The sequence below is a fragment of the Phocoena phocoena genome, chromosome 12 (assembly GCF_963924675.1).
Source record: "Phocoena phocoena chromosome 12, mPhoPho1.1, whole genome shotgun sequence".
Taxonomy (NCBI): Eukaryota; Metazoa; Chordata; class Mammalia; order Artiodactyla; family Phocoenidae; genus Phocoena; species Phocoena phocoena.
Window position 1 is genome coordinate 53234486 of NC_089230.1, and position 25948 is coordinate 53260433.

A 25948-nucleotide genomic window follows, 5' to 3' on the forward strand; every position below is an offset into this window, starting at 1 on the left:
AACATACAAATATTTGTCAAGAAACATTCCACAGTGGTTAGAACATTCTGTCTGTGATGGCCCCAAAGAATGGGGGACAGTGCATTAGTCCATCAGTGGTGTTGCTTTCCTTATTTTTTCACGGTCACTTTTGGAATGTGCACTGCATGAGTTTTCATTGCAAACCCTCAGGCTTCATTTACCTGGGCTTTTAGTTGTCGGATGGTGTGGACATTAATCCTGGAGTGCCAGCAACACTCAGAAAACGAGGTTGTAAAGAGGGATTTCAAGTAGTTTGGAGTCCATTCCAAAAATTATGTAATGGCTCCGGTTTAGTTCTGTTACATTCAGTCATTACTCTAAAAGCAGTTTCCTTACTCCTTTCCCCCCTCCTTCCAAGTATAAACCCAGATGAGCTCTGCTTTTAAATGAACTGCTTATTGAATTATAGAACATTTTTTAATGGAAGCATCTTAGTGGTCATATAATCTATTACTTCATTTTACAGATGAAGAAACTAAGGCCTGGAAAGGTTAAGAAACTTGTCCAAGGTCATAAGGCAAATTCCTGGGAGACCTGGGTGAGCCCCCAGAATTCCTCACAACCAGTTGCCTGCTCCTCCTGTTGCCACATTCTGCTTCCGTGTGTGACAGAGAGCTTTGTCAGACAGCTCAGTGGGCAGCGGGCAAGGCTGGGAGTGGTGTCCGCATGTTCACCATCTGACAATTTCTCATGTGTCCCTTAGGCTATGCATTCAGTGAAGATGGTGAATATTTTGCCTATGGCCTGAGTGCCAGTGGCTCAGATTGGGTGACGATCAAGTTCATGAAAGTCGATGGTGCCAAAGAGCTTCCGGATGTGCTCGAAAGAGTCAAGTTCAGCTGTATGGCCTGGACCCACGATGGGAAGGGAATGTTCTACAACGCATACCCACAACAGGATGGGAAAAGTGATGGTAGGTTGAGACTTCGGATGAAGCACCTCTTTCATGAAATGAAGTGTGACTTCACATGACTTAAAGAAAGAAGCTAAACCCCACATAGAGGTTGCTTGGTCTAGAATCGTGTTTCCTCGAAGGACGTTGTATCTGTTAGCATAGTTGTGTAACAGTTCCTGCCAAAACTTTGTGGTTCAGAGTAACGACCATTCATTTGCGCCGTGAGTCTGCAGCTTGGCCAGGCAGTTCTTCTGGGCTTAGCTGAATTCTGTCATGTATGTGAGATGAGCTGCTGGTCAGTTGACTGATCTTAGCGTGACATTTTCACGTGTCTGGGGCGTCCCTTCTGCTCCATGTGGTCTCTCATTCTCTAGCCGGCCAGTCCAGGCTTGTTCACATGGCAGCTCTGCAGGATTCCAAGGGGGAGAGCTGAAAGGCACGACCTCTTTGATGCCTGGGCTTGCTACTGGGACATCATTTCACTGCATTCTTTGGGCCAAAGCAAGTCACAGGACCAACTGCTATTCAAGGGGTTGGGAGAGAGATACAGGGAACTGTGAAAAATTGGGGCCATTTTTGTTGCCGTCCGTTCTTCACATATGCATTCTTTCTCCCAAGGGGATCATGGAGAAGATGGATTTTTTTTTTTTTTTAACAAAACCAACTTATTTAATGATGTTGAGTGATGATAAAATTTTGCAGGAATCACATCTCTTTCTCTGCTCAGAAGTTACAGGTCACCTGTCGGTCACACTTGTCTTGACACTTTTGTCCTCGTTAACTACCAGGACCCACCTTTGTTCTCCGCTTCAGTTGCACAAAGATCCTGTTGTGTGCACGTGGTCCCTCTTTCTTCCTTCACCTCTCACCTTCCCAGGCAGGAAGGGCCCTGTAGCTTGTACCTTGCTGGTATAAGCTGTCGACATCATCTTCTTTACGCTACTCCATATTTCCATGTGGTGTACAGCATTTTCATGTTGTCTTGATCTTTACAGGTGGGTTACCATCCCTTTGCTGGAGTTTTGGAGCTGGGGTGCAGAGTCTCAGTTACTTGTTGCCGGGCCTAGAGCTGGCAGGAAGCACGGCTAGTCCAGTGCTTTCTCCTGCACATGCTGTCCCCTTATCATGAATTGCTGTATCTTTGTTATCTTTAGATAGGCTTTCTATTCTCTTTTCCCCCCGATTGAATTGGGAATAAGGCTATAATACTTTTCATCTCTTTCAGCTGCAATTATCAATAGCTTTTGCTGCCTTTGATTAGATTACTGTAGTACCTTTTTCTTCATTCACCAATGAGCTACAAGAGGAGCTAAGAGTAGGCTTTGTATTCAGGGATGTTGGCTAAAGAAAGACCTCTCTGCTCTGTACACTGAATTAGCTGCCTGTATGAAGAGTGCTGCTGAGTTAGAAAGTGTGGGCTGTTTCCAAGTTCTAGGAGACCAAAAAAGTATATAACTGGCCATTTCTTGTTAGAGAACAGTGTTATTAAGTTAACTTGTGAAAAACATGGAAATTATTATTTAGCCTTAATTTCCACAGAAATAGTAATATCATTTTTTTTTTTTTTTTTTGCGGTACGCGGGCCTCCCACTGTTTTGGCCTCTCCTGTCGCGGAGTACAGGCTCCGGACGCGCAGGCTCAGCGGCCGTGGCTCACGGGCCCAGCCACACCGCGGCATGCGGGATCTTCCCGGACCGGGGCACGAACCCGTGTCCCCTGTATCGGCAGGCGGACTCCCAACCACTGTGCCACCAGGGAAGCCCCAGAAATAGTAATAATTAGTAATTGTGGTTGATTTAAGAGAGCCAGCATCTTCTCCCAGCTGTAATTTTGCTGTCCTTTTGTTGGGAAGACCTCAGCAGCCTTTCAGGTTGTGTGGTGGAGGACTTACGAACGAGGCTAAGCAAATCTGGCTATGTGCTTGTTACCAGTGTTCCTGGAAAACCCATGGAAAATCACCAAGTTAAGCTTTTTTTTTTTAATGTTATGGTATTATCTTCCTTTTTTTCTTCATTGTCCTGAAGAAAATCAGCCTCCAAAATCAGCAAATATATGTGGTTATTTCCAGGGTGATACCCAACTGATACTTAACTCTCTCTTTTTCTTTTTTTTTTAAATTTTTTTTTTTTTTTTTTTTGCGGTACGCTGGCCTTTCACTGTTGTGGCCTCTCCCGTTGCAGAGCACAGGCTCTGGACACGCAGGCTCAGCGGCCATGGCTCACGGGCCCAGCCGCTCCACGGCATGTGGGATCTTCCCGGACCGGGGCACGAACCCGTGTCCCCTGCATCGACAGGTGGACTCTCAACCACTGCGCCACCAGGGAAGCCCTCTCTCTTTTTCTTTTAATAGATTTACTCTTTTAGAGCAGTTTCAGGTTCACAGCAAAACTGAGCATAAGGTACCAAGATTTCCCATATACCCTCTGCCCCTCACACATGCATGGCCTCCCCCTTTACCAGCATCCCCATCAGAGGGTACAGTAGATGAGCCTGCACGGACACATCATAATCACCCCAAATCCACAGTTTACATTAGAGTTCACTCGTGGTGGTGTACATTCCATGGGTTTGGGCAAACATATAATGATATATATCTACCATTGTAGTATCAAAGAGTGTTTTCACTGCCTTAATAATCCTGTGTTCCACCTATACATCCTTCCCTCCCCTGCCAGCCCCTGGCAACCACTGATCTTTTTTACTCTCTCTATAGTTTTGCCTTTTCCAGAATGTCATGTTAGTTGGAATCATACGGTATATAGCCTTTCAGATTGGCTTCTTTCACTTAATGATGTGCATTTAAGTTTTTTCCATGTGTTTTTATGGCTTGATAAAAACACTAAAAAACATTATTTCAGCATTAAATAATATTCCATTGTCTAGATGTACTATAGTTTGTTTATCCGTTCACCTCTGAAGGACATCTTGGTTGCTTCCAAGTTTTGGCAATTATGAGTAAAGCTGCTGTTAACATCCATGTACAGGTTTTTGTGTGGATGTCAGTTTTCAACTCATTTGGGTAAATACCAAGGAGCACAGTTCCTATATCATAACGGTATGTTTAGTTTTGTAAGAACCTGCCAAACTGTCTTCCAAAGTGGCTGTACCATTTGCACTCCCACCGGCAATGAATGAGAGTTCCTGTTGTTCCACATCTTGGCCAGCATTTGGTGTTTTGAGTGTTCTGGGTTTCGGCCATTCTAATAAGTGTGTAGTGGTATCTCATTGTTTTAATTTGCAGTTCCTTGATGACATATGTTGAGGGGCATCTTTTCACGTGCTTATTTTCCATTCGTATTTCTTCTTCGGTGAGGTTAAGATCTGTTAAGGTCTCTGGCCCATGTTTTTAATTTGATTCTTCACTTTCTTATTGTTGAGTTTTAAAAATTCTTTGTATATTTTGGATAACAGTCCTTTATCAAATATTTGCTTGTCTTGACATTCTCTTGACAGTATCTTTTCGTGGAGCCGAAGGGTTTAATTGTAATGAAGTTTGGCTTATCCGTTATTTCTTTCATGGATTATGCTTTCGGTGTTGTATCTAAAAAGTCATCACCAAATCCAAGGTCATCTAGATTTTCTCCTGTGTTATCTTCTAGGAGTTTTATAATTGCATTTACATTTTTAGGTCTGTGATCCATTTTGGGTTAATTTTTGTGAAGTGTATAAGGTCTGTGTCTTGATTCATCTTTTGCATGGGGTTGCCCAGTTGTTCCAGAACCATTTGTTGAAAAGACTGTCTTTTCTACGTCGTATTGCCTTTGTTCCTTTATCAAAGATCAGTTGACTGTATTTATGTGGGTCTGTTTCTGGGCTCCCTACTCTGTTCCCTTGATCCATTTGTCTATTTTGCTAATACCACACTGTCTTGATTATTTTTAATAAATCTTGAAGTCAGGTAGTATCAGTTGTCCACCTTTGTTTTCTTCCTTCAGTATTGTGTTGGCTCTTCTGGGTTTTTTGCTTCTCCACATAAACTTTAGGATCAGTTTGTCCATATCCACAAAATAACTTGCTGGGATTTTGATTGGGATTGCATTGCATCTGTAGGCTAACTTGAAAAGAACTGTCATCCTGACAATATTGAGTATTTCTGTCCATAATGTATTGAGTATATCTTTCCATTTATTTAGTTATTCTTTGATTTCTTTCATCAGTTTTGTAGTTCTCCTATAGACCTTATACATATTTTATTAGATTTATACCTAAGTATTTCATTTTGGGGGCTGCTAACGTAAATGGTACTGTGTTTTTAATTTCAAATTCCACTTGTTCATTGTTAGTATATAGGAAAGTGATTAACTTTTGTATATTAACCTTGTGTCCTACAGTCCCGCAACCAGACACTTAGCTTTTTAAATATTTCTAGCATTGTACAGTATGGGAGGAATAGATTTTCTTAAAATTGTCAGCTGCATTTCAGTGTATGTTGTTAATTCCTTTAGGCACAGAAACATCCACCAATCTCCACCAAAAGCTCTGCTACCACGTCTTGGGGACTGATCAGTCAGAAGATATCTTGTGTGCTGAGTTTCCTGATGAGCCTAAGTGGATGGGTGGAGCTGAGGTATTGTTCTACCGTGAGATTTTACCCACAAACACCATCTCTCTTGGATTGTGTATATAAATATTCTTCTTATGTGGCGATCTTTCCAGATGGTGGAAGTCCTTTGAGTGAATATTCTTTTGTTAAAAATATTAGTACTCAAATGGACTTTTAATAATGAAGGTGAAAAATCTTTTAACTGTAATCTCAACATAAAAATCTTAAAAAATCTTAATACTAAAAGTAATACATGCTTATGGTAAAATTGTAAAAGTACAAAATAACGTAAAGTAAAACATGAACATTTCAAAACTTGGAATCCTGATTCTCAGAGGTGAGGAGAGTTTCCTTCCCAAACTTTTCTTTGTATACACAGGTGAGAATGTAGGGGGAGAGAGAGTGTGTGTGTGTTTCTTTTTTACACAACTGTGCTCTTCATGCCTCTTCTTCTCTTGTTTTTACATTAAAATATGTATCCTTTGGATATTTATGCATCTCATAGGTGGTTCATACATTCCTTAGGGGTCTTGATAATAACCAACCTCTGTTGAAGTGATATGTCTTTGTAGTTACTGTCCCAGATTTTATCCCGTATCTTGCAAATCGCCTGTGAAATAACTTAGAGGTGCTTAGAGAAAGAATTGGACTCTTGTTAGCTCATTTCTGGGTACTAAGATATATATATATATATATATATATATATATATATATATATTTTTTTTTTTTTTTTTTTTTTTTTTAAGAAAGAAAAGCATTCTGAATGTTTTCATATAGGTGGACTATCATCCCATTTTAGTGGGAATGAGGAATCCACTAGAAACTTTGTAGCTCATTGAGCCTCTTACCCCTTCTCGGGGATACAATTAGAACTTTGGTAAGAAAGGGGTATTTTAGATTTGAACTTCTGTGCGTGGGTCTGATTCATTGGGGGATAGAATATGAATCCACGGTTTTTTAGTCCACGTGCGTTAATACACCTTATTCCAAATTGTCCTTTTATTTATTTTGATTCTCTGGAACCATAGTTGGCAGCCTACTGCCCTCAGCCGAAATCTGGCCAGCTGCCTGCTTTTGTAGATTGGGTTTTGCTGGAGCTCAGTCACGCCCATTTGTTTACTTGTCTGTGGCTGCTTTCAAGTTCAGAGCAGACTTGACTAGTTGCCACAGAAGGAGGCCCTGAAAGCTGAAAATATTTACTTTCTGGCCCTTAATAGAAGAAGTTTGCCAGACTTTAATGCAGTATGTTAAAAGTGAATTTATAAGACTTGCATATTATTGCCTGTTTGAAACTGTGCCCTTTTTTCATACTTCTTCCCTACCCTACAAGCATTTCTTATGTAGTTACTGTTGTCAATTTTCTCACATTCGTTTTTAATGGCTTTTCTGACTTTATTTGTAGATTGTTTCTACTAAGTTTTCTTCTTAGTCCAACTTCTCATACCTAAGGCTTCTGCATTCTGCAGATAGTAGGTATTTATTTATAAAATAATACACATTTTTACCTTGATCTGAGTGAAGCAATTAGGGAGGTAAATATGCTACCAAAAACATTTTGTAATGTTAGGTCATGTGTTTCTTTTCACCTTTTTGGGGGGAGAGATGTTGATGGGGAAACATTACAGCAGACCTGTTTTAATCAAGGTAAAATTATATGGTTGATAAAATGAAATACAACTGAAAATAAGTGCTAGAATAACTGATGTATTTTAGCATATTAGTCCAGAAGGAAACAAGCTTCACAGTAGAATACGCATGCAACTAGTTGCTCACATCTCTTCATTAGCATTTGGTTGAAACAGCTAGTTTCTTTTTTTTCTTTTTGCTTCTTAAAATCATGGTAAAATATAGCTAACATAAAACGTATCCCTTTAATCGTCAACATAAAGTTCATGAGTTTAATCATTTATAGAGTTCAGTGGCATTAAGTACGTTCACATTATTGTACGAGCATCACCCCCATCTGTCTCCAGAACTTTTTTCATCTTGAGAAACTGGAGCTCTGAACCCGTTAAGTGATAACTGCATCCCCTCTTCCACCCAGTTCCTGGTGACCACATTCTACTTTCTGTCTCTATGTATTTGACTGTTCTAGGTACCTCATGTAAATGTCATTATATAGTATTTGTCCTTTTGTGACTATTTCACTTAGCATAACATCTTCAAGGTTTATTTCCACGTTGTACCATGTGTCAGAATTCCCTTCCTTTTAAAAATTGAATAATATTCCATTGTGTGCATATACATTTTGTTTATCCAGTCATCCGTCAATGGACACTTGGGGTGTTTCCACAGCATCATTGTGAATAATGCTGCTATGAGCCGCCAGTTTTTAAAAATACAGTGGAAACATACCTTATATGCATTTAAAATATATGTATATTCTGGGCTTCCCTGGCGGCGCAGTGGTTGAGAGTCCGCCTGCCGATGTAGGGGACACGGGTTCGTGTCCCGGTCCGGGAAGATCCCACGTGCTGCGGAGCGGCTGGGCCCGTGAGCCATGGCCGCTGAGCCTGCGCATCCGGAGCCTATGCTCCGCAACGGGAGAGGCCCCAACAGTGAGAGGCCCGCGTACCGGAAAAAAAAAAAAAAAAATATATATATATATATATATACTCAATTCTGCTACTAGGCAACTGAAAAGAAAAGCAAATTTAAATAGCTTGGATGATCCTTTCACCATTCACTCAGTAGATATTCACTCTATGTGACTTGTCTAATATCTTTACCACAACCATGGGAGGGCGGTGATCATTCCATTGCATGGACAAAGTAAAGTACCTGTGAGGATGATTAACTTGCAGGTCCATGGCTGGAACTGCCTGCTGGGTGTGTTAGACCCACAGCCTGTATCTTCTTAACCTCCAGCACTCTGCCTCCCTCGTCAAGAGGTAAGAAGTTGTACAAACACAGCAGGAAGGACCGTGTAGAGAACGGCAGTAAATGAAGAGGTGCATCTGTGTTGCACAGAAGCAATAAATGAAGTTGTTAAAAAAAAAGAAGCTAATGGGATGTGTACGGTGAGTCCTAAGGAGCTTTATACTAGATCAGGGCCCTGATGAGCAAATTATGCAGAGGAAGTCTGTAAGCAAACCAGCAGGCTTAGTAGACACAGACTGGGTATAGATTTCATTAAGCTGTATTCCAGCTGCTTAGGGGGTCTTGTTAGACGTCACCCTTCCAGTGCCCAGGGTTAGGTGGGCAGCTTCCGTTGAGAGGACCTTCTTGCTATGTGGAAGAGCAACTTTGTCACTTAAACACGGGTGCTATAGTTCTGAGCCTTCAGAAGCCTCAGGTATGCCCTGAAGTTGATGCAGTTCCAAGTCAGAAAAACCTAGGTCATGCAAAAAGTCGTGATGTACGAGTTTCTTGTACCTGTCAAGGAAGTGTGATAAAGCCCATGGGGGTCCAAGAAGCTGGTGGGCTGTCAGCTGGCTGGACCAGAAGCACCCATGCCTGGTGTACGAATGAGCGCTCAGGGCGTTCACTGGAAGTGAAGCAGACGGTTTCCTAACGGGCTTTATTTAGTGACCCACACCTTAGAGAAAAGCAGTAGTCCTGATCATAACCGCACAGCAAATGCACGTGCTGCGGTTGTTGCTTTTATTTTTCAAGTGGTTGCTTTTAGGATCGTCATTTTGAATCTGGTATTTCGTGAATACACTCACTCAGCAGTGTCTCTGAATGGAGGGCCAGCACCATCATGATGGGGGTGTACTGGAGCACGAATCAGGAGATTTTAATTCTAGTCTTGTCTGTGTGACCTTGGGCAAGTCACATCATCTCTCCAAGTCTGTTTACCTAAGTTTCCTTCAGCGCCTTTTTCAGTCTGTGGATGGAGGATTTATCACAGCATTTCATAGACCCTGGCGGCTTGGGCTTTGTGGGTGTGGCTGAGTGAGTGGATGTCTCTGAATTTCTTTGGTGCGCTGCCCTCCTCCTCCCTTTTGGCTGCTGCAGTCCAGGTTCACCGAGGACTGCGCTTTATATCCTAGATGCTATCTCCTCGTGACTCATCTCCTTCCTTCACAGATACCTCCTCTGTCTTCCTACATGGACAGGTCCTTCTTGCCTTGAGCCGCCCGTCAAGTTACTATCACGAAGCAGCTTTAGTTTCCCCACTGTGGCCTAGGACAGCATCCACCCGGCAGAACCCATAGCTTTCTGGACACTTTAGAGTATTTGAACTGTTACTAAAGGTCCATTGCAGCTCAAAACAAAATATCAACTCTCCAACTTACTTGCTTCTTCCCTCTCCCCAGCTCAGCTTTCGTGAGCACGTGGGGGACTAGCAGGTGGGGTAGGTAATGTTTGTTCCCTAGACTTGGACACGAGTAGTCATAGTGGCTTTGTTCATGATAGCCCCAAACTGGACACACCCCAAGTATCCATTAACAAGTGCATGAGTGAATAAACTGTGGTGCATCCCTATGATGGAATACTAGTCAGCAATAAAAAGGAATGAACTTGTTTTTTTAAGTTTATTTTATTGAAGTAAAGTTGATTTACAATGTTGTGTTAGTTTCTGGTGTACAGCAAAAATGATTCAGTTATATGTACATATATAATAGTTTGCATATGCTAATCCCAAACTCCCAATCCATTCCTCCCCTCCCCTCCCTTCCCCTTGGCAGCCACAAGTCTGTTCTCTAGGTCTATAATCTGTTTCTGTTTTGTAGAAAATTTCATTTGTGTCATGTTTTAGATTCCACATATAAGTGATATCATATGGTATTTGTCTTTCTCTTTTTGACTTCACTTAGTAGGGTAATCACTAGGTCCATCCATGTAGCTGCAAATGGCATTATTTCATTCTTTGTTATGGTTGAATAATATTACATTGTATATATACACCACATCTTTAGCCATTCATCTGTCAGACATTTAGGTTGCTTCCATGTCTTGGCTATTGTAAATAGTGCTGCTATGAACATTGGGGTGCATGTATCTTTTCAGATTCTAGTTTTGTCTGACTATATGGCCAGGAGTGTGATTGCTGGATCATAAGGCAATCCTGTTTTTAGTTTTTTTGAGGAACTTTCATACTGTTTTCCATAGTGGCTGCACCACTATGGGAATGAACTATTGATACACTGAACAAGAGGGATGAATCTCAGAGTAATTATGCTCTGTGAAAGAAGCTAGAAAGGAAAGAGTACACAGTATTTGATTCCATTTATATTACACTCTAGAAAATGCAAAGTAGTCTATAATGGCACAAAGCAGATCAGTGGTTGCTTGAGAATTGGGGGATGGGAACAGGAAGGAGGGAATATAAAGGGGCAGGAGGCAACTGGCGGATGGTCAGACTGAAACGTCAGAATTTAAGTTTTGCGGGGGGAGCGGTGGCGGGGGCAGGGGAGTGGCCATTCTGAGCAGTGACAAGATTGCCTGTTCCCTCCCCTCAGCCATTCATCGTGCTTTAGTTTCTACAGTGGCCGTGCAGGGGGAGGAGTTGGAGAAGGGGAACAGGGTTTTTGCTCTTCCGGAGCTGTTTGTCCATATGTCTCCTGGCAGCTTGCGGTCATGAGGGGTTTCTAGGTACCAGCTCTTTGTGATCCTTTTGCAGTGAGATCCCCTCGATTCTGGGAACCTGTGTACTTTGTCGTTCCCTCGTGTGGACCTTTTGCATCGTCCTCCCTTCCGCTCCCAGCTTCTGCTCCCAGCAGGATTCCCTTGAGGTTCATGCCTCTCTGGCACCCCCTTTTCCATCCTTTTTCAGCAGGCTCCTTTCCAGATGACTGGAGTCCAGCTACCTTCCTGGTGCCTCTTGTTCCAGGGGAAGCCACGTCCATGGGTCGCTCCATCCTGGACGTGCAGGCAGTGTTCACCACTGCCCTCACCTGCCAGCCCAGGGCCTCCTGCCCTTGGTCCCTCCTGCACCTCCAGCTGCTGTGACCCTGGGGGTAACATGAAACACATACCTGGCATTTGGCTTGGAGGCACAGTGATGTCACTTATTATGTAAGATAGACTGTGAGGTTTCACATGGAGGGCAGGATTGTGGGAGGATAGAAATAATCATGTTTTAGAAGGTTCTTTTGGACAAAAAAAAGTCTATTTTAAAGTGACTCGTAGGGCTTCCCTGGTTGGCGCAGTGGTTAATAGTCCTCCTGCCTATGCAGGGGACACGGGTGACTTGTAGAGCGTTTGGAGGAAAAAAAACCCACAAAGCAAGCATGTTGAGGCACTTTTCCCAGCAGAGGGTGCTCTAGAGTATAGATTCTGAAAATGTATCAAGTCCCTTGAGAAAGGCTTAAGAAGAAAATGCCCGGCCTCTTTGTGATTATCTAGCTGAATCCTACATTGAGAACCTAATTTTATTGTACAAAGGTAATCTTGATCTTAACAGGTATCACATATCCCCATAAACCATCTTTATATGTTCACTGTGTTCCCTAGTAATTAAAATATGTATATACAGCTGACTCTTGAACAATGCAGGGGTTAGGGGTGCTTATAACTTATCATCCCTTTATATATGCGGTTCCTCCGTGTCCACTATTCCACATCCACAGGTTCAACCAATTCTGGACCTGTAGCATTTCCTACTGAAAAAAAATCTGTGTGTAAGTGGACCCAAGTTGTTCAAAGGTCAACTGTGGGTACACATTTACGTATATTACATATATATATATGAACTTGTACACATTTATGTATATTTCATATATATGAACATTACCTAATGCTTGACTCATGGTGGGCACTCAGAATGTAAATATCTGTACTCCCCCTTCCCCTGCTGAGGTTCACACACACAAAGACCCTGTAGACAGACGCTGGTGCATCCAGCGTTGCCTTACAGAGCATACAGAGTAAAGTCAGATGTTCCTCAGGAAACTCTGCCTCACCTGCCCCTTTCTTGTTGGATGGTTTCCGCTTGAGCGGTACTGTTCGGCCGGCAGCCCTCTTCCTGGTCAGCACAGTTCATGCGTTTACTCCCCAAATACCTGGAAGCCCTTATTACCTTGGGTCCACCACTGTGCCGGGGCCAGGTGGTACTCAGGAGCAGAGATGGGCAGGCTCTGGCCCTGATGTTTTGGCTGTAGTAAACTATTTTATATAAACATTTTTTTGTGTGTGTGGTACGCGGGCCTGTCACTGTTGTGGCCTCTCCCGTTGCGGAGCACAGGCTCGGGGCACGAACCCGGGTCCCCTGCATCAGCAGGCGGGACTCTCAACCACTGCACCACCAGGGAAGCCCTATATAAACATTTTTAAGTCATACATAGAGGCTTGGGGACCCATGACAGAATTCCCACCACGTTTAGTTTGTGTTTCATTCTAAAGACACCGTTGTCCTCTTGACCTTAACTTCGGTACTTGAACCTGAGGCTGCCAGCATGTGTTCTGATTGGTGACCCTTCACCGTGCTGTCCCAGGGGGTCCTGCACTTTCACTGGCTCTTGGAGGCTGATTCCTTCTGTTCATCACAGGAGTGGCAGTCCTTATATCAGTCCCAGGGGGACTCTTCCCTGGACTGTGTGTGTCCGAGGCTCACGGCCCACGTCCTCTCTTTCACCAGCACTGCATGAAGTGATAATCTCCATCAGGCTGATGGGCACGCAGGGACATCTCAGAGCCTGGTGGGGAAGGCAGAAAGTCAGGAAGCCGAACTAAAGACCTGGATGTGAGCAAGGCTGCGGGTAGCGCTGCTCTGAATTCATAAAACAGCTCCTGATAGGAGAGGGTTGGTTTTGTGGTTGAAGTTGGATTTGCTGGTCAGTCACTTTTCTCAGCTACCCCTCTTAACTGCTCAGTGGGGGAAAAAAGAAAACAAACAGTCGATTCTGAAATAACCGAGCTTATGTGCCAGAGAAACAATCAGGTAGATGAGAAACAAGAGTGGTTATAGCATGTCGAGACCTCCGTTACTACTTTTACTTTGAATGGGTTTTCTTTTCCTAGAATTTTCTGGTATATCTGTTTGTGGCATACCAAGCAACACATCATAGAGTACTGGGGTTGATGTCCTTTCTCGCGCATTGCTGTAGTAGCACACAGTATTGGGAGAGCTGATTTAAGGACTACCTATTAGGAATGTTTATGTCAGTGCACATCGTATTGCTTAGACTATCCCGTGCTTCTGCTCCTGACAGTCTCCTGTTTTTATTACAAATCCATAATGAGCCCCATAAATGAAAAGCCATCACTGTAGGTGATTAGTTTGACATTTAAAAGTTTTCCTAGATTATGTTTTGGAAACATACTTAGTAAAGAGATGTTGTCATGATTCACAACTGTTATGAAAGGAATCCACAAGAGTCTGTGAGATAAAACTGATAAGAGTTTCCTGCTCTGAGAGGAAAATGATTAACTCTCAAAGCTATTAAAATCCATTTTCACACCTTTTGTTAATTTCCCAGGCAACTTTACGTCTCAGTGCTTTTTAGTATACTATTTTATACACACAATGAATTATTTTGTCATAATATATAAAAGAAAGTAGTTTCCTCGATTTGAAGAAGTGCATGTACTTTCAAATTACGAAAAGACTTTAGCCACCCTCTTCTTGTTGGGTTCTAAGTGGAAAAAATTATATATATTAAAGAAATTTCATGTTCGTGAAGCTTTGGTTGTTAGCACAAGACCATGTAACCATGAAGTCTAGTAGCTCTAGCATAAAACAGCTTATGAGCTTTTCTTTTGAAAAGGATAAGTTTGATGAAAGTCCACGTATTCTATGTATATGTAAATATTAGTTATGGGTCGCAACGTTTTGAAAGACAACTTTTTAGATAGTTAAATGGTTGAGAATTTAAAACTTTTAATAAAGTGATCTTCTGTTAATTTTCTCAATAAGAGATGCATGAAGAAAAGCTAGCTTATTCAGGTCAGCTGGAAAGCCCACCTGTTTTTACTACATAGTGTTGAGACTAAAAATAGCCAGATTCATCTACTTTAAAATTTTTATGCTAGTAATAATAAATACATTTATTGTTTAAAATAACATACAAGGGACTTCCCTGGTGGCACAGTGGTTAAGAATCCACCTGCCAATGCAGGGGACATGGGTTCAAGCCCTAGTCCGGGAAGATCCCACATGCCGCAGGGCAACTAAGCCTGTGCGCCACAACTACTGAGCCTGTGCTCTAGAGCCCGCGAGCCACAACTACTGAGCCCATGTGCCACAACTACTGAAGCCCGTGAGCCTAGAGCCTGTGCTCCACAAGAGAAGCCACCGCAATGAGAAGCCTGCACACTGCAATGAAGAGTAGCCCCTGCTCACCGCAACTAGAGAAAGCCCGAGTGCAGCAACAAAGACCCAACGCAGCCAAAAAATAATAATCATAATAATAAATAAATAAATTTAAAAAAATAAATAGAATCACATACAAAGATCCCATTCTCTAGAGAAATTACTGTTATCAACATATTTATTATTTATGTTCTATCAACATAGAACGTATGTTCTATTTCACACTTATTTGTCAATTCATATTTTTTTAAAAAGCCTCCAATGAGCTGATGGTGGAGCCAGTGACCTCTTGTGAACACGGTGCAGCTGGACCCAGACTCTGGTCTGAATGGATCATGGTCACACCTACATGAGGCATTAACAGAAGAAATTTCATAAAAGCATATTATTTGGGAGTAGATTCCCCAGAGATTTGCTCTGGTTGCTTCTTATCTCTAAATTTCGTGTTTGATGGTTTCTGGGTTTGTGAGGGTTACATTCCTGAACGTGCTGAGTCATGTGTGTGTTGGAGCAGCACATGTGAATCTTAACAGAATAAAGTATAAAATATATACACTGTCGAAGTCGAATAGTTTGCATGATGTCTGTCAAAGGTTTCCCTGGTAAATATTACTGTCCCAGGGAGGCTTAATACCGCAATACGCACAGGTAAAATTTCTCAGTGAACTAATGTGGCTTCTTTAATGAAAGTATAAAGTCTGATAACCCCATACCCTATGCCCTACCTTTTGATAAGTGTAAATGCACGTGGCAGCCATTTTTGGGTGCCCCTCTTCAAAACTAGAAACCACCACTTAAAAAGGTTTCCTTCAGTTAGCGTAAAATACGCCAAGATGAGAAACCAGGTGGCATGATGCCTTGCATGCCGTCACAGGTCAGGTTCCCTGGGGAGCAGCCTCCAGAAGGTCAACGGGGGCGCTTTCAAAACCTTCGCCTGTGCTGGGGAGAGAAGGCAGAAGGGGGACAAGTTGAATGAAATCATGACAAGGGCCTCAGCCGGTCCTCCAGGGAGCTCTTGAGCTGGGTTAGCCCTTCAACCTTTTCCTAACTAGGGGTGAGGGGCCTGGGCCTTTATACCTTTATGCTTTAATCAGTCATTGCACGTGGGATGAACCAAAGAGAATGTGTGACCTTGGGAGGGGTGGCTCTCTTTACCGGGGAGGACAAGGCCCCAAGGTGCTCAGCTGAAAGCTGCCTGCTCCCGGTGCCCGGCAGCTGGGGGAGCGCGCGCTTCAGCAGACCCCAGTGTCCGCTACTCGCGCTGTCTTGTCCGGCAGCTGGGGGAGCGCGCGCTTCAGCAGACCCCAGTGTCCGCTTCTCGCGCTGTCTTGTCGGTGAGATGTATACTTGAGCACGAGTGTCTGTGTAGCTTGAGTGTGTGTTAGACATAGCCCTCTGAACCAGATACCTACGCCAGCATAGCAGCTATAAGAATGGAAAGAGTCAAGCAATCACTTTTAGAGGAATTCTGCTTCCCTTTTAAAAATCAGTTAGGGGGGCTTCCCTGGTGGCGCAGTGGTTGAGAGTCCGCCTGCCGATGCAGGGGACACGGGTTCGTGCCCCGGTCCGGGAAGATCCCACATGCCGCGGAGCGGCTGGGCCCGTGAGCCATGGCCGCTGAGCCTGCGCGTCCGGAGCCTGTGCTCCGCAACGGGAGAGGCCACAACAGTGAGAGGCCCGCGTAACACATTAAAAAAAAAAAAAAAAAAAAAAAAAAAATCAGTTAGGGACCATCCATTCCCAAGAGCCTTCTCAAATGAATTTTTAAAATTTAGTTATTTATTTTGGCTGTGCAGGACAGCACGCAGGATCCTAGTCCCCCAACCAGGGATCCAACCCATGCCCCCTGCAGTGGAAGCGCGGAGTGTGAACCTCTGAACCGCCAGGGAAGAGCCTTCTCAGATCTCACTCTTCCTCCCAACTCGCTTCCCTGTTAGGTGCTCCTCTCTGGCACTCGCGTCAATTCTTTGTATTTCTCACTATGAATGTTTACAGTATAACTTCGTGTGTGTGTCTGAGTGTCCAACTCTCCCACCTCAGCATAAGGTCTTGAATGCCCTGTCCTGTTGATCTGTGTGCTCCAGAACCTGGTCCAGCTGCAGCAGATTCTCAGTAAACGTTGGTCGAATAAACAGCCTCAGCTCTGACTCCCCCAGAGAGTGGACGGCTGAGTTTGGTGGCACATGTTAAATTGTGTCTCTGGTAAAGGAGATGGAAAGTTGGCTGGCGGCAGATTCTCCTGTTTAAGACCAGCCACCTTTTGTGACAGTTTTATCTCCAACTTCATCTACCCCAGGAGCAAGGGAGGATGGCTTTTGGCTTTGTTTTTTATCTGGTTATGGATAATAAATAGCTAAGTACCAGCAGATTTCCAAATGTTATGTAGCCTATCAGTGAATACCACATTCTTTGTACATTTGAATTTTTTCTCTTTCCAGATACTTCTATCAATACAGATGTTATTCCTGTCTCCCTTAATTAACATTTTCTAAAGATATTTAAGCAGTACTCTAAATGTAATTCAGCAAATGACTTCACACAATTAGATTGTCAAAGTAACTTGTGTCTAAAGGGAAATACTTTTTAAAAAAATTGTCAGTAGTAAGAATGGTAAAGAGTTTTAACTTTCATCCTGTTGGTATTGTTTGAAATGCAATCAGTGGACTTAATATCAGCAAGTGTCAATATTCTATTTACAGTAGTTCTTAGAATTTTGTTTCTATTAATATTTATTTACATAAAAGGGAGATTTCATGAAATAAAATTTTGACTTAAGGAAGATTTGTTTAATATAGGCATAAAGTAAAAGGAAGCTGTGATTTAAGAATTACAAATTTCATAATTGGTCAGTCTAGCATTATTGCAACCCTGTTGTGAAAAGTCAGTGCTTTTCAATGAGATTGCTTCTAGAGAACACGGTTTTTCTAGCCTATGTCTTATTGTTTAAAGAAGAACAATGTTTTGTGAACTGGAATTTATACTGTTCATGAAGGCCTGAAGAGACCCTTGGCTCTCCTGCTTTTCTATCTTCCTTTTATCTGGATTTCAGGAAAGTCACTTTCTTTTGTTAAGATTTAAGCCTCCTCATCATCATTTTTGTCTTCCCCTCCCAGTGATTCCCAAAATTCGTTTTTTAAATTGTCTTGAAATAGTCTGAATGTGAGGCCGTGGTTGAATATACATTGTTACTGATTACATTTTAGTGGACAAAGGTATATTTCTGAACTATATATTTTAGGGCAACAGTGACTTATAAATGATTTTGAAATTTGAGACCTTGAGCATTTGAAATTCAGAGTTGTTTGCAGGTTAGCAGATTTGTTCAGTGGCTATGGAATATCTCTGGGCTGTGATGAAAAGAGTTACAGAGAAAAAGACTGACTTAATTGGCATGCCAACAGCAATTCCCTTGGGACTTCCTGCCTTAGATTAAATATAAACTGCAACCATTTGGTGCAGGCAGAAATACTGAGAAAAACTCATTAGATGTGCTCAAGACAGCTGTCATCGAAGGTTTGGTGTGGTTCTTGCAGTGTTTTACTGCCCTATCCTGTTGGCTGAATCACTGCAACTGAATTAGCCATCATTTATGATTGATGTAGCATGACTCTGAGCACTAAGCTATAAAGAGTCTGTCTTTATTTAAAGGACAAAAGTATGAAGTATTATTAATGAGGCTGCTTTCCATTACATTTAATAAAGTTATAATTGTGAGGTTGCTAATGATATTCTTAGTATAGGATAGTTTAAAAATGAGGTGGAACTGAATTTCTAGACACTGGTTTATTAGCTATGTATATGAAAAGCTTAAGGAAAATGTATAAAAGACTAGAAATAGAGTATATAACTCCCAGTGCGGTCAATGAAGGGAAAAAGTTTATAAAGAAATTTATATTAATACAGTGTAAAGAGAAAAGGAGAAGGGAAAAGCAAGGTGACTAGAATGTTCAAAATTAAGATGTGGAAGCAGTAACAATTAATAAAGACGAAATATGGGTTCTTAGACTGAATTTTTAAACTCCGTCAAGCCAGATGTTCATTTTTAAGAAACCCACTTAAAATGTAATGATAGGTAATTTTCGGAAATACATTGAGGATGAGAATGGAGAAAATAATACATGGAAATCATAAATGTATATGCAGTTTCTCCAAAACCATTTGACAGTCTTTGAAAAGACTAGAAGAAGCCTGGAAAGAGATGAAGAGAGTGCACCTGAGTAGTTCAGTGTCACGTGTAGTTTGTGACCAGAACTCATACAGCAAAATATTCATTTTTTGGAAAGGAGACAACTTCAGAACTCAGAAAAAATGTCACCAAGAAAGAACAGCCAGGGCTTCCCTGGTGGCGCAGTGGTTGAGAGTCCACCTGCCGATGCAGGGGACACGGGTTCGTGCCCCGGTCCGTGAAGATCCCACATGCCGCAGAGCGGCTGGGCCCGTGAGCCATGGCCGCAGGGCCTGCGCATCCGGAGCCTGTGCTCCGCAACGGGAGAGGCCACAACCTCTCCCGCATACCGCAAAAAAAAAAAAAAAAAAAAAAAAAGAAAGAACAGCCAAATTAAACGGGACTTTTCTAGAATCTTTTATAAAACTGTACTTAGTTGGAATCCCACTTCTATTTTACAAATTACCTCTGTGCTTTAAAATAATTGTTCTGAGAAAGAGATGTTTCACGTCCAGTGTGCTGCCAAGTTCTTAAACATACTGGATGTTGTAGACACACACAGCTATTGTGACGAGTTTACAAGTGCAGAGAGCCCGATTGACAGACAGCTGGTTTACCAAAACAAATCTGCTGATAGAAAGTGGATGGGCATTTCTGAAGAGCTGGAATCTAATTCCTCCAAGCCTAAAAACTCGATGCTGCTAGTAAGTAAAACCCTAAAAATAGCCTACTATGTAATATGACAAAAGAAACTAAATCGTTGTTACGTTTTTTATTAATCATAAATATTATCTTTTTAATTAGTTTTATATTACATTCTTAATTCTTACATCTCTGTATTTTAAACACACATAATACTATACCCTAAAATTGTAATTATCCAATAAAGAATTAAAAATGAGTTAAACAAATAAAAGTATAACGACAAGTTTTTGCTTCTGGCCATGATGTGTAACTGATACTGGACTAACCCTCCTGCCGTAAACAGCTAGAAAACTATCCAAAGTAGACAGAGCATCCGTTTGCCGATATTGGCCTGCAGATGTCATACGACTGTGGTGCGTGAAAGCGATGTCATATGATTGCCCCAGCTTTCTGCCTGGAGGAATTTTCTGAACTCTGGCACAAGAAGGAGGAGCCCCCAGAATATTACAGTCTCACTGAACTAAGGCTCCAAAGATTGGAATTCAGGAAGACTGAAGCCACTGGAATTTGCAGGCACGGTGCCCGAAGGGGGGACCACCCCCTAAGGGTCCCAGAAATCTTCTTGGCATTCCTCTGCATCTTAGGCTGACTATTGAGCGGTGCATGCATAGGATGAGGCTCCATGATTCAAGCTGAGAACAACCACCAGCAACTTGCAAGCTGTTAACTACCAGAGGTTTAACAAGTCTGGGAGACCTTCACATTCTAACCGTTAAAGTAGAAGGGCCTTGTGAACACCCAGGGTATTCAGCAGAGAGCCCAGAAGGGCCATCCATGCCTTTGCAGGAGCGCTGTAGACCTTCCCCAGCAAAGTTTGAAAATAAATCTTAGATGGATCACGCTGATCCACCAAATTAACTTCCTCAAAACATTTTAAAGAAAGACCAAAAAAAAAAAAAATAGCAAACCCAAATAGCATTAAAAGTGTTCAAAATCCAATTTAAAAAAAGCCCTCAATATGTAAAGAAGCAGGAAAATATGACTTATAACCAGGAGAAAAACTAGTCAATAAAACAGATCTAGAAATTACAGGTAAGTACAATTAGCAGACATAGACTTTTTGAAAGCAATTATGAAAATAATTTTTAAAGGATTTTAGGAAATGTTAATGAATTATAAATGAACAAAGAAATAGGAAACATAAAAACAACCAAATATTCTTCTGGAGATGAAAAATAAACTATCTGAATCGAAAAATTCTCTGCATGTGTTTAATAGCAGTTTAGATACTATAAAAGAAAATACCTGAATTTGAAGACAGCAAGTTGAAACTAAGCCACAGAAAAAAAACTGAAACAGAAATGAACACAGTCTCACCGAACTGTAGAACAATACTAAGTGATCTAACATTATGTATTTGAAGTCCTAGGGTAGGGGTGAGGGGACACAAAATTCATACGAGGAAAAAAACAGCCAAAAATGTGATGAATTCGGTAAAATAGACAAACCTACAGATTCAAGAAGCTCAACAAATCTGAGAGAGGCTACTACAGCAAAGCCCATTATAATCACTTCATAGAAGACCAAAGATAATAAGAAAAATTAAAAAGCAGCCAGGTAGGAAAACACATTACATTGTACATAGGGAGAAAAACATGAATGACTTCTCATCTGAAACAATGCAAGTCAGAAGACAGTGGAAAGACACCTTTTTTTTTTTTTAAGTTTTTATTGGAGTATGGTTGCTTTACAATGTTGTATTGGCCTCCACCGCGTAACAAAATGAATCAGCCATACGCATACAGATATCCCCTCTCTTTTGGACTACCCTCCCATTTAGGTAGAGTTCCCTGTGCTTGTACAGCATGTTCCCATCGGTTGGCAAGACACCTTCTTATGAAGCCTTCCTTGACTGCCATATTTAAAACTGCAGTCCCTCCCCACACATCCTGCCTCCCTTACCCAGACCTGTTCATGTTCTGTACAGCATTTAGCATTTTATAATAGACTACGTTACTCCATATTTATGGACATGTCTCCTCCACTAGGGTGTAACTTTTCCCCCTTGATTTATTCACTGATTTATCTTTAGCATCTAGGAAAATGTCTTGCACATATTAGCTGCTTAGAAGCTATTTATTGAATGAATAAATGAAGGAATAGCAGTTGTTGGTAAGGGCATTCGTCAGGGTTCTCCAGAGAAACAGAACCAATGGAATATATGTATATATAATATATATATAGAGAGAGAAACTTGTTTAAAGGAATTGGCTAACATGATTGTAGGGGCTTGACACTTTCAAAATCTACAGGGTAGGCTGACAGGCTGGAAACCCAGGGAGGAGTTTCAGCTTGAGTCCGAGGGCCATGTGCTGGCAGAATTCCTTCTGGCCAGGGGAGGTCAGTCTTTTTCTATGAAGGCCTTCAACTGATTGGTTGAGATTGACCCACATTATGGAGAGTAGTCAGCTTTACTCAGAGTCCACCAATTTAAATGTTAACCTCATCCAAAAAAAAAACACCTTCACAGAAACATCTAGAATAAACCAAATATATAGGTCCTGTGGCCTAGCCAAGATGACACATAAAATTCACCTTCAGTGTAGGATGTGGAACACAGGACAGCCGATATGTGAGTGTAAGTCAATACAACCAGTTAGGAAAATAATTTGGCAACATCTAGTAAAGTTGAGTATGTGCATATCATACCACTGAGCAGTTTTACTTGTAGTTATGTACCCCGGGAAACATGTATATGAGGCCACGATAAACATGTTCAGAAATCTTTTAAAGTATTGCTTGTAATAAGGACAAAAACCACAAAGGAAGAAAATGGAAATAATCTAATTATGTGGTAGGAAAATGGATCAATTAGTTGTGATGTATTCCTAGATTGGAATATTTTACAGCAGTTAAAATAAGTGAAGCAAATATACATGTATCAACATAGATTAATTTTTTAAATTGAATGGAAAAAGTTGCAAAAGGATATATATAATAGTCTGATACTACTTATATCAATTTTGACAACTCAAAACCATAATGTATTATTTGTTGCATTCGTTTTTTATCAAGATTCTTTTTACTACCTAAGGTTCTCCTGTTTAATATTTTAAAAGAAATCCACTGAAGCACAGGTCTTTTATCTCTGCTGCCTTGTGATATATAGGGGACTAAAGATACGCATCAAAAGTTGTTTAGTTGTTCAGTAGAAGCTTGCTAATGTGACCAGTGTGAACCACAAATGAACGTTTGTGCATCTGTGCCCATTTTGCTAATTCTTACTCATTTAGAACAGCTTTTAAAATGTGTAACCTGTGACAAAATTTCAAATTCAGGGACATTTATATTCAAAATGACAGATTGCGTGTATTTTTCAGTTAAAGAAAAGACTATTTTTTTAACTTTAAAAAAATTTAAGTGTAATTGACATAGAATATTGTGTTAGTTTCAGGTGCATAACATAGCGATCCAACAAATGCATTACAGACGATCACCGTGACAAGTCCAGTAACCATCTGTCACCATACAAAATTATTACAATATTATTGACTATAAAGAATAGACTTTAAGTAAAAGTCACACTGAGTCATGACATTCAGTTATATATATAAATATTTTCAACTGAAATATTTCACTGTGTTTTATTAAACTGTGATTAACAGTGAAATAAGTTAAAAAATTGATGTTCACCTTTTCTTCCGATAACTTTCTTATCCAATCCAACTGTTTGGGGTAAAGATACTGCATTTGCGGTGAACCTTTCTTTTTTACATAATATTTGACAGTGTTCTCACGAAAAAATATATTCTAATCAGCCCCATGTGCTGTTTTTGTTCCCTTCATAGTTATCTGACGATGGTCGCTACGTCTTGTTGTCGATAAGGGAGGGGTGTGATCCCGTAAACCGCCTCTGGTATTGTGACCTCCAGCAGGAACCCAGTGGCATCACCGGTAAGCTGTCTTTCAAACATGGATGCTTACTCCAGGAAGCTCCATTAAAAAGCAATTATGTTGGTCTTCTAATTGATTTCCCAAGAAACCTTCTTCCATTTAACCACGTCATCTCAGTTCATGATTTTTTCTTTCGATATTATTCCTTAAAATGAAAAGAAATTGAATGAAGCTCTTCGTTGGCTTTAGCATTTTCTCTGTAGATTGAGGCTAACCATATTTTTTGCATGCTTATGAGTGTGAAAGTTTCCTGTCCACATTGCACATGAAGAGTGTTTGGGGGAAACTGACCCTTTGGTCTGTAAAGCATTATGACTGTCTAGATGTAATCGTGCAAACTGTCACAGGAAAGAGGACACCAGTGACCATTTATTGGGTTAAAAGATGATCACAGGACAACTGCTCAGTACTGAACACACGTACAATGTCAGCCTGATTTTGCTTCCTGAAACCCTATGTATCAAGATAGTAAGCATAGGACCAGCCAGTTACAAGTTCTAGACGTGGCTCATCTTAAATGTTGTTTTCTTCCAACACTTATTATCATACTAGCGCCATCATCAAGCATTAAAGCTTTTCAACTGCACTATTTACTATGCTGAAAATTCTCAGACCCCAAAACTCCCTCAGGGATACACTAACACTCAGACAAGGATACCATTACCCCATGGTCTGCTTAATGTAAAATAAATATATTTTAGAGATAGTTGCCACAAATTTTCAAAATATACAATATTGAGCACATTTCTAATTGTTGATTAGATTACCTCATTATTAGTATCTAATCTATATTACATTATGATCAGAAAATATATACTTTTTTTTTTTTTTTGCGGTACGCAGGCCTCTCACTGTTGTGGCCTCTCCCGTTGCGGAGCACAGGCTCCGGACGCGCAGGCTCAGCGGCCATGGCTCATGGGCCCAGCCGCTCCACGACATGTGGGATCCTCGCGGACCGGGGCACGAACCCGCGTCCCCTGCATCGTCAGGCGGACTCTCAACCACTGTGCCACCAGGGAAGCCCTACCTTTTTTAAATTATTGATTGGACGCTGCATCATTTTTAAACTTCTCTGAGCAAGGTCTGTATCCTAACATTCTTAGCTGTTACAGAGCACCATTCACACATACAGCAGGATGAAGGCATCTCTCTTCTAATATTAAATATATATCCATTGAATAAAGCTACATTTTTTTTTTCTGTTTGGAAAAAAAAAAAAAGGTACACCCATTTTGATCTCAAGAAAATTGGATCCACCGCATCAGTTTTCACATTCTCTGAGAGGAGCACACCACCGCCCGAGAATCGCTCACTTGAGTTGCAAGTCTAGGTCTGCATAGAGCTGAGCGTGGAAGGTCAAATCTGAAAAAGCGAACAGCAGTTACTGTGCTGCTGTCCTGCCCAGTGTTCCTCTGTGGGTCTGGGATGGTGGAAGGGACTTGGCCTTTCTCCAGTTTATTAAAAATTTCAGTTACAGTGTTCTTCCTCCAGAGAGTGCCGCTTTCATTTTGTCTTTATTACTTCATTATATCTTTAAATTATTAGGTAAGCTAGTTTTTAAAAGGTGCACAAATTGTCTTCTCTGCAGCTGGAGGAAATTAAACAGTTTCATCCACCTATTCATATACTGAACTGCTTAATAGATGGTATTACTTTGAATGAGACTTAGCAAGTGCTGGTGCCTCTGTTTTCTCCCTCACCTCTTGGTCCTTACCTTTTTTTTTTTTCCACTACCTCTCCCCCCCCACCACTTTTTCAGCACTCGTGAGGAATTAGAGAAGAGGGTGTGATACCCAGAGATTGGGATTCCAGAAGGAAGGCAGTACAGAGGTGCACAGGTGCACTAGAGGTGCATGAGAGAAAAACAGGGAAGCATCTAAGAAGTCCTAGTGGCCGGGGAGGAGTCCAGATGGTGGGATAAAGAGGACGCAGAATCCGCCGCTCCTCCCAAGTACATCAGGAAACCCACTGGCTATGATGCATTCAGATTGGAAGGCATTATTTACCACATAAGCCAGGTCCTGGCCTCCCTTCCTGACTTGGTGTTTCCTTAGCTTATGTGACCATTGTCTTTTCTGTTTCTTAGATGGTTTTGTGTAGCTTAGAGGAAGAGCCCAGCACAGAGTAAGCACTCAGTAAACGTTAGCAGTTCTTCTTGTCCAAATTGTTCTCCTTTTCTCTCTTTCTTTAAAAATTCTTACAGAGGAACTTTAAGATTATTTTGCCATGATCTGAACAAAATCCAGCTATGTTTGACTAGAGCTGTGTGTAAATCTATAAATTTATTTGGGACTGTATCTCTGAGTTGCATAGGAGCTACATCTTTCTTACTAAAGGTATTTCTGGGTGTTTTTCGTTTGTGAAATATTGATGGTTTGTGAAAGTATCTTCAAGGTTTAACCAGAGAAGCAGAACCTGTAGGATATACCTATTAAGAGATTTATTGCAAGGAATTGGCTTACATGATTATGGGGCTGGCTAAGTAAGTCTGAAACCAGTAGGGCAGGCCATTAGGAAGGGCAGGCT

General features: G+C 41.4%; 1 protein-coding gene across 1 annotated transcript in view; it reads left to right on the forward strand.

Moving 5' to 3' along the window:
* PREP (prolyl endopeptidase) overlaps positions 1–25948 on the forward strand; it is a 140328-nt gene that overhangs the window by 29364 nt on the left and 85016 nt on the right. Inside the window, exons 5-7 of the mRNA XM_065889245.1 lie at positions 725–934; positions 5362–5483; positions 23317–23422. Of these exons, the coding sequence (XP_065745317.1) occupies positions 725–934; positions 5362–5483; positions 23317–23422 (438 nt within the window). The remainder of the gene's footprint in view (positions 1–724; positions 935–5361; positions 5484–23316; positions 23423–25948) is intronic.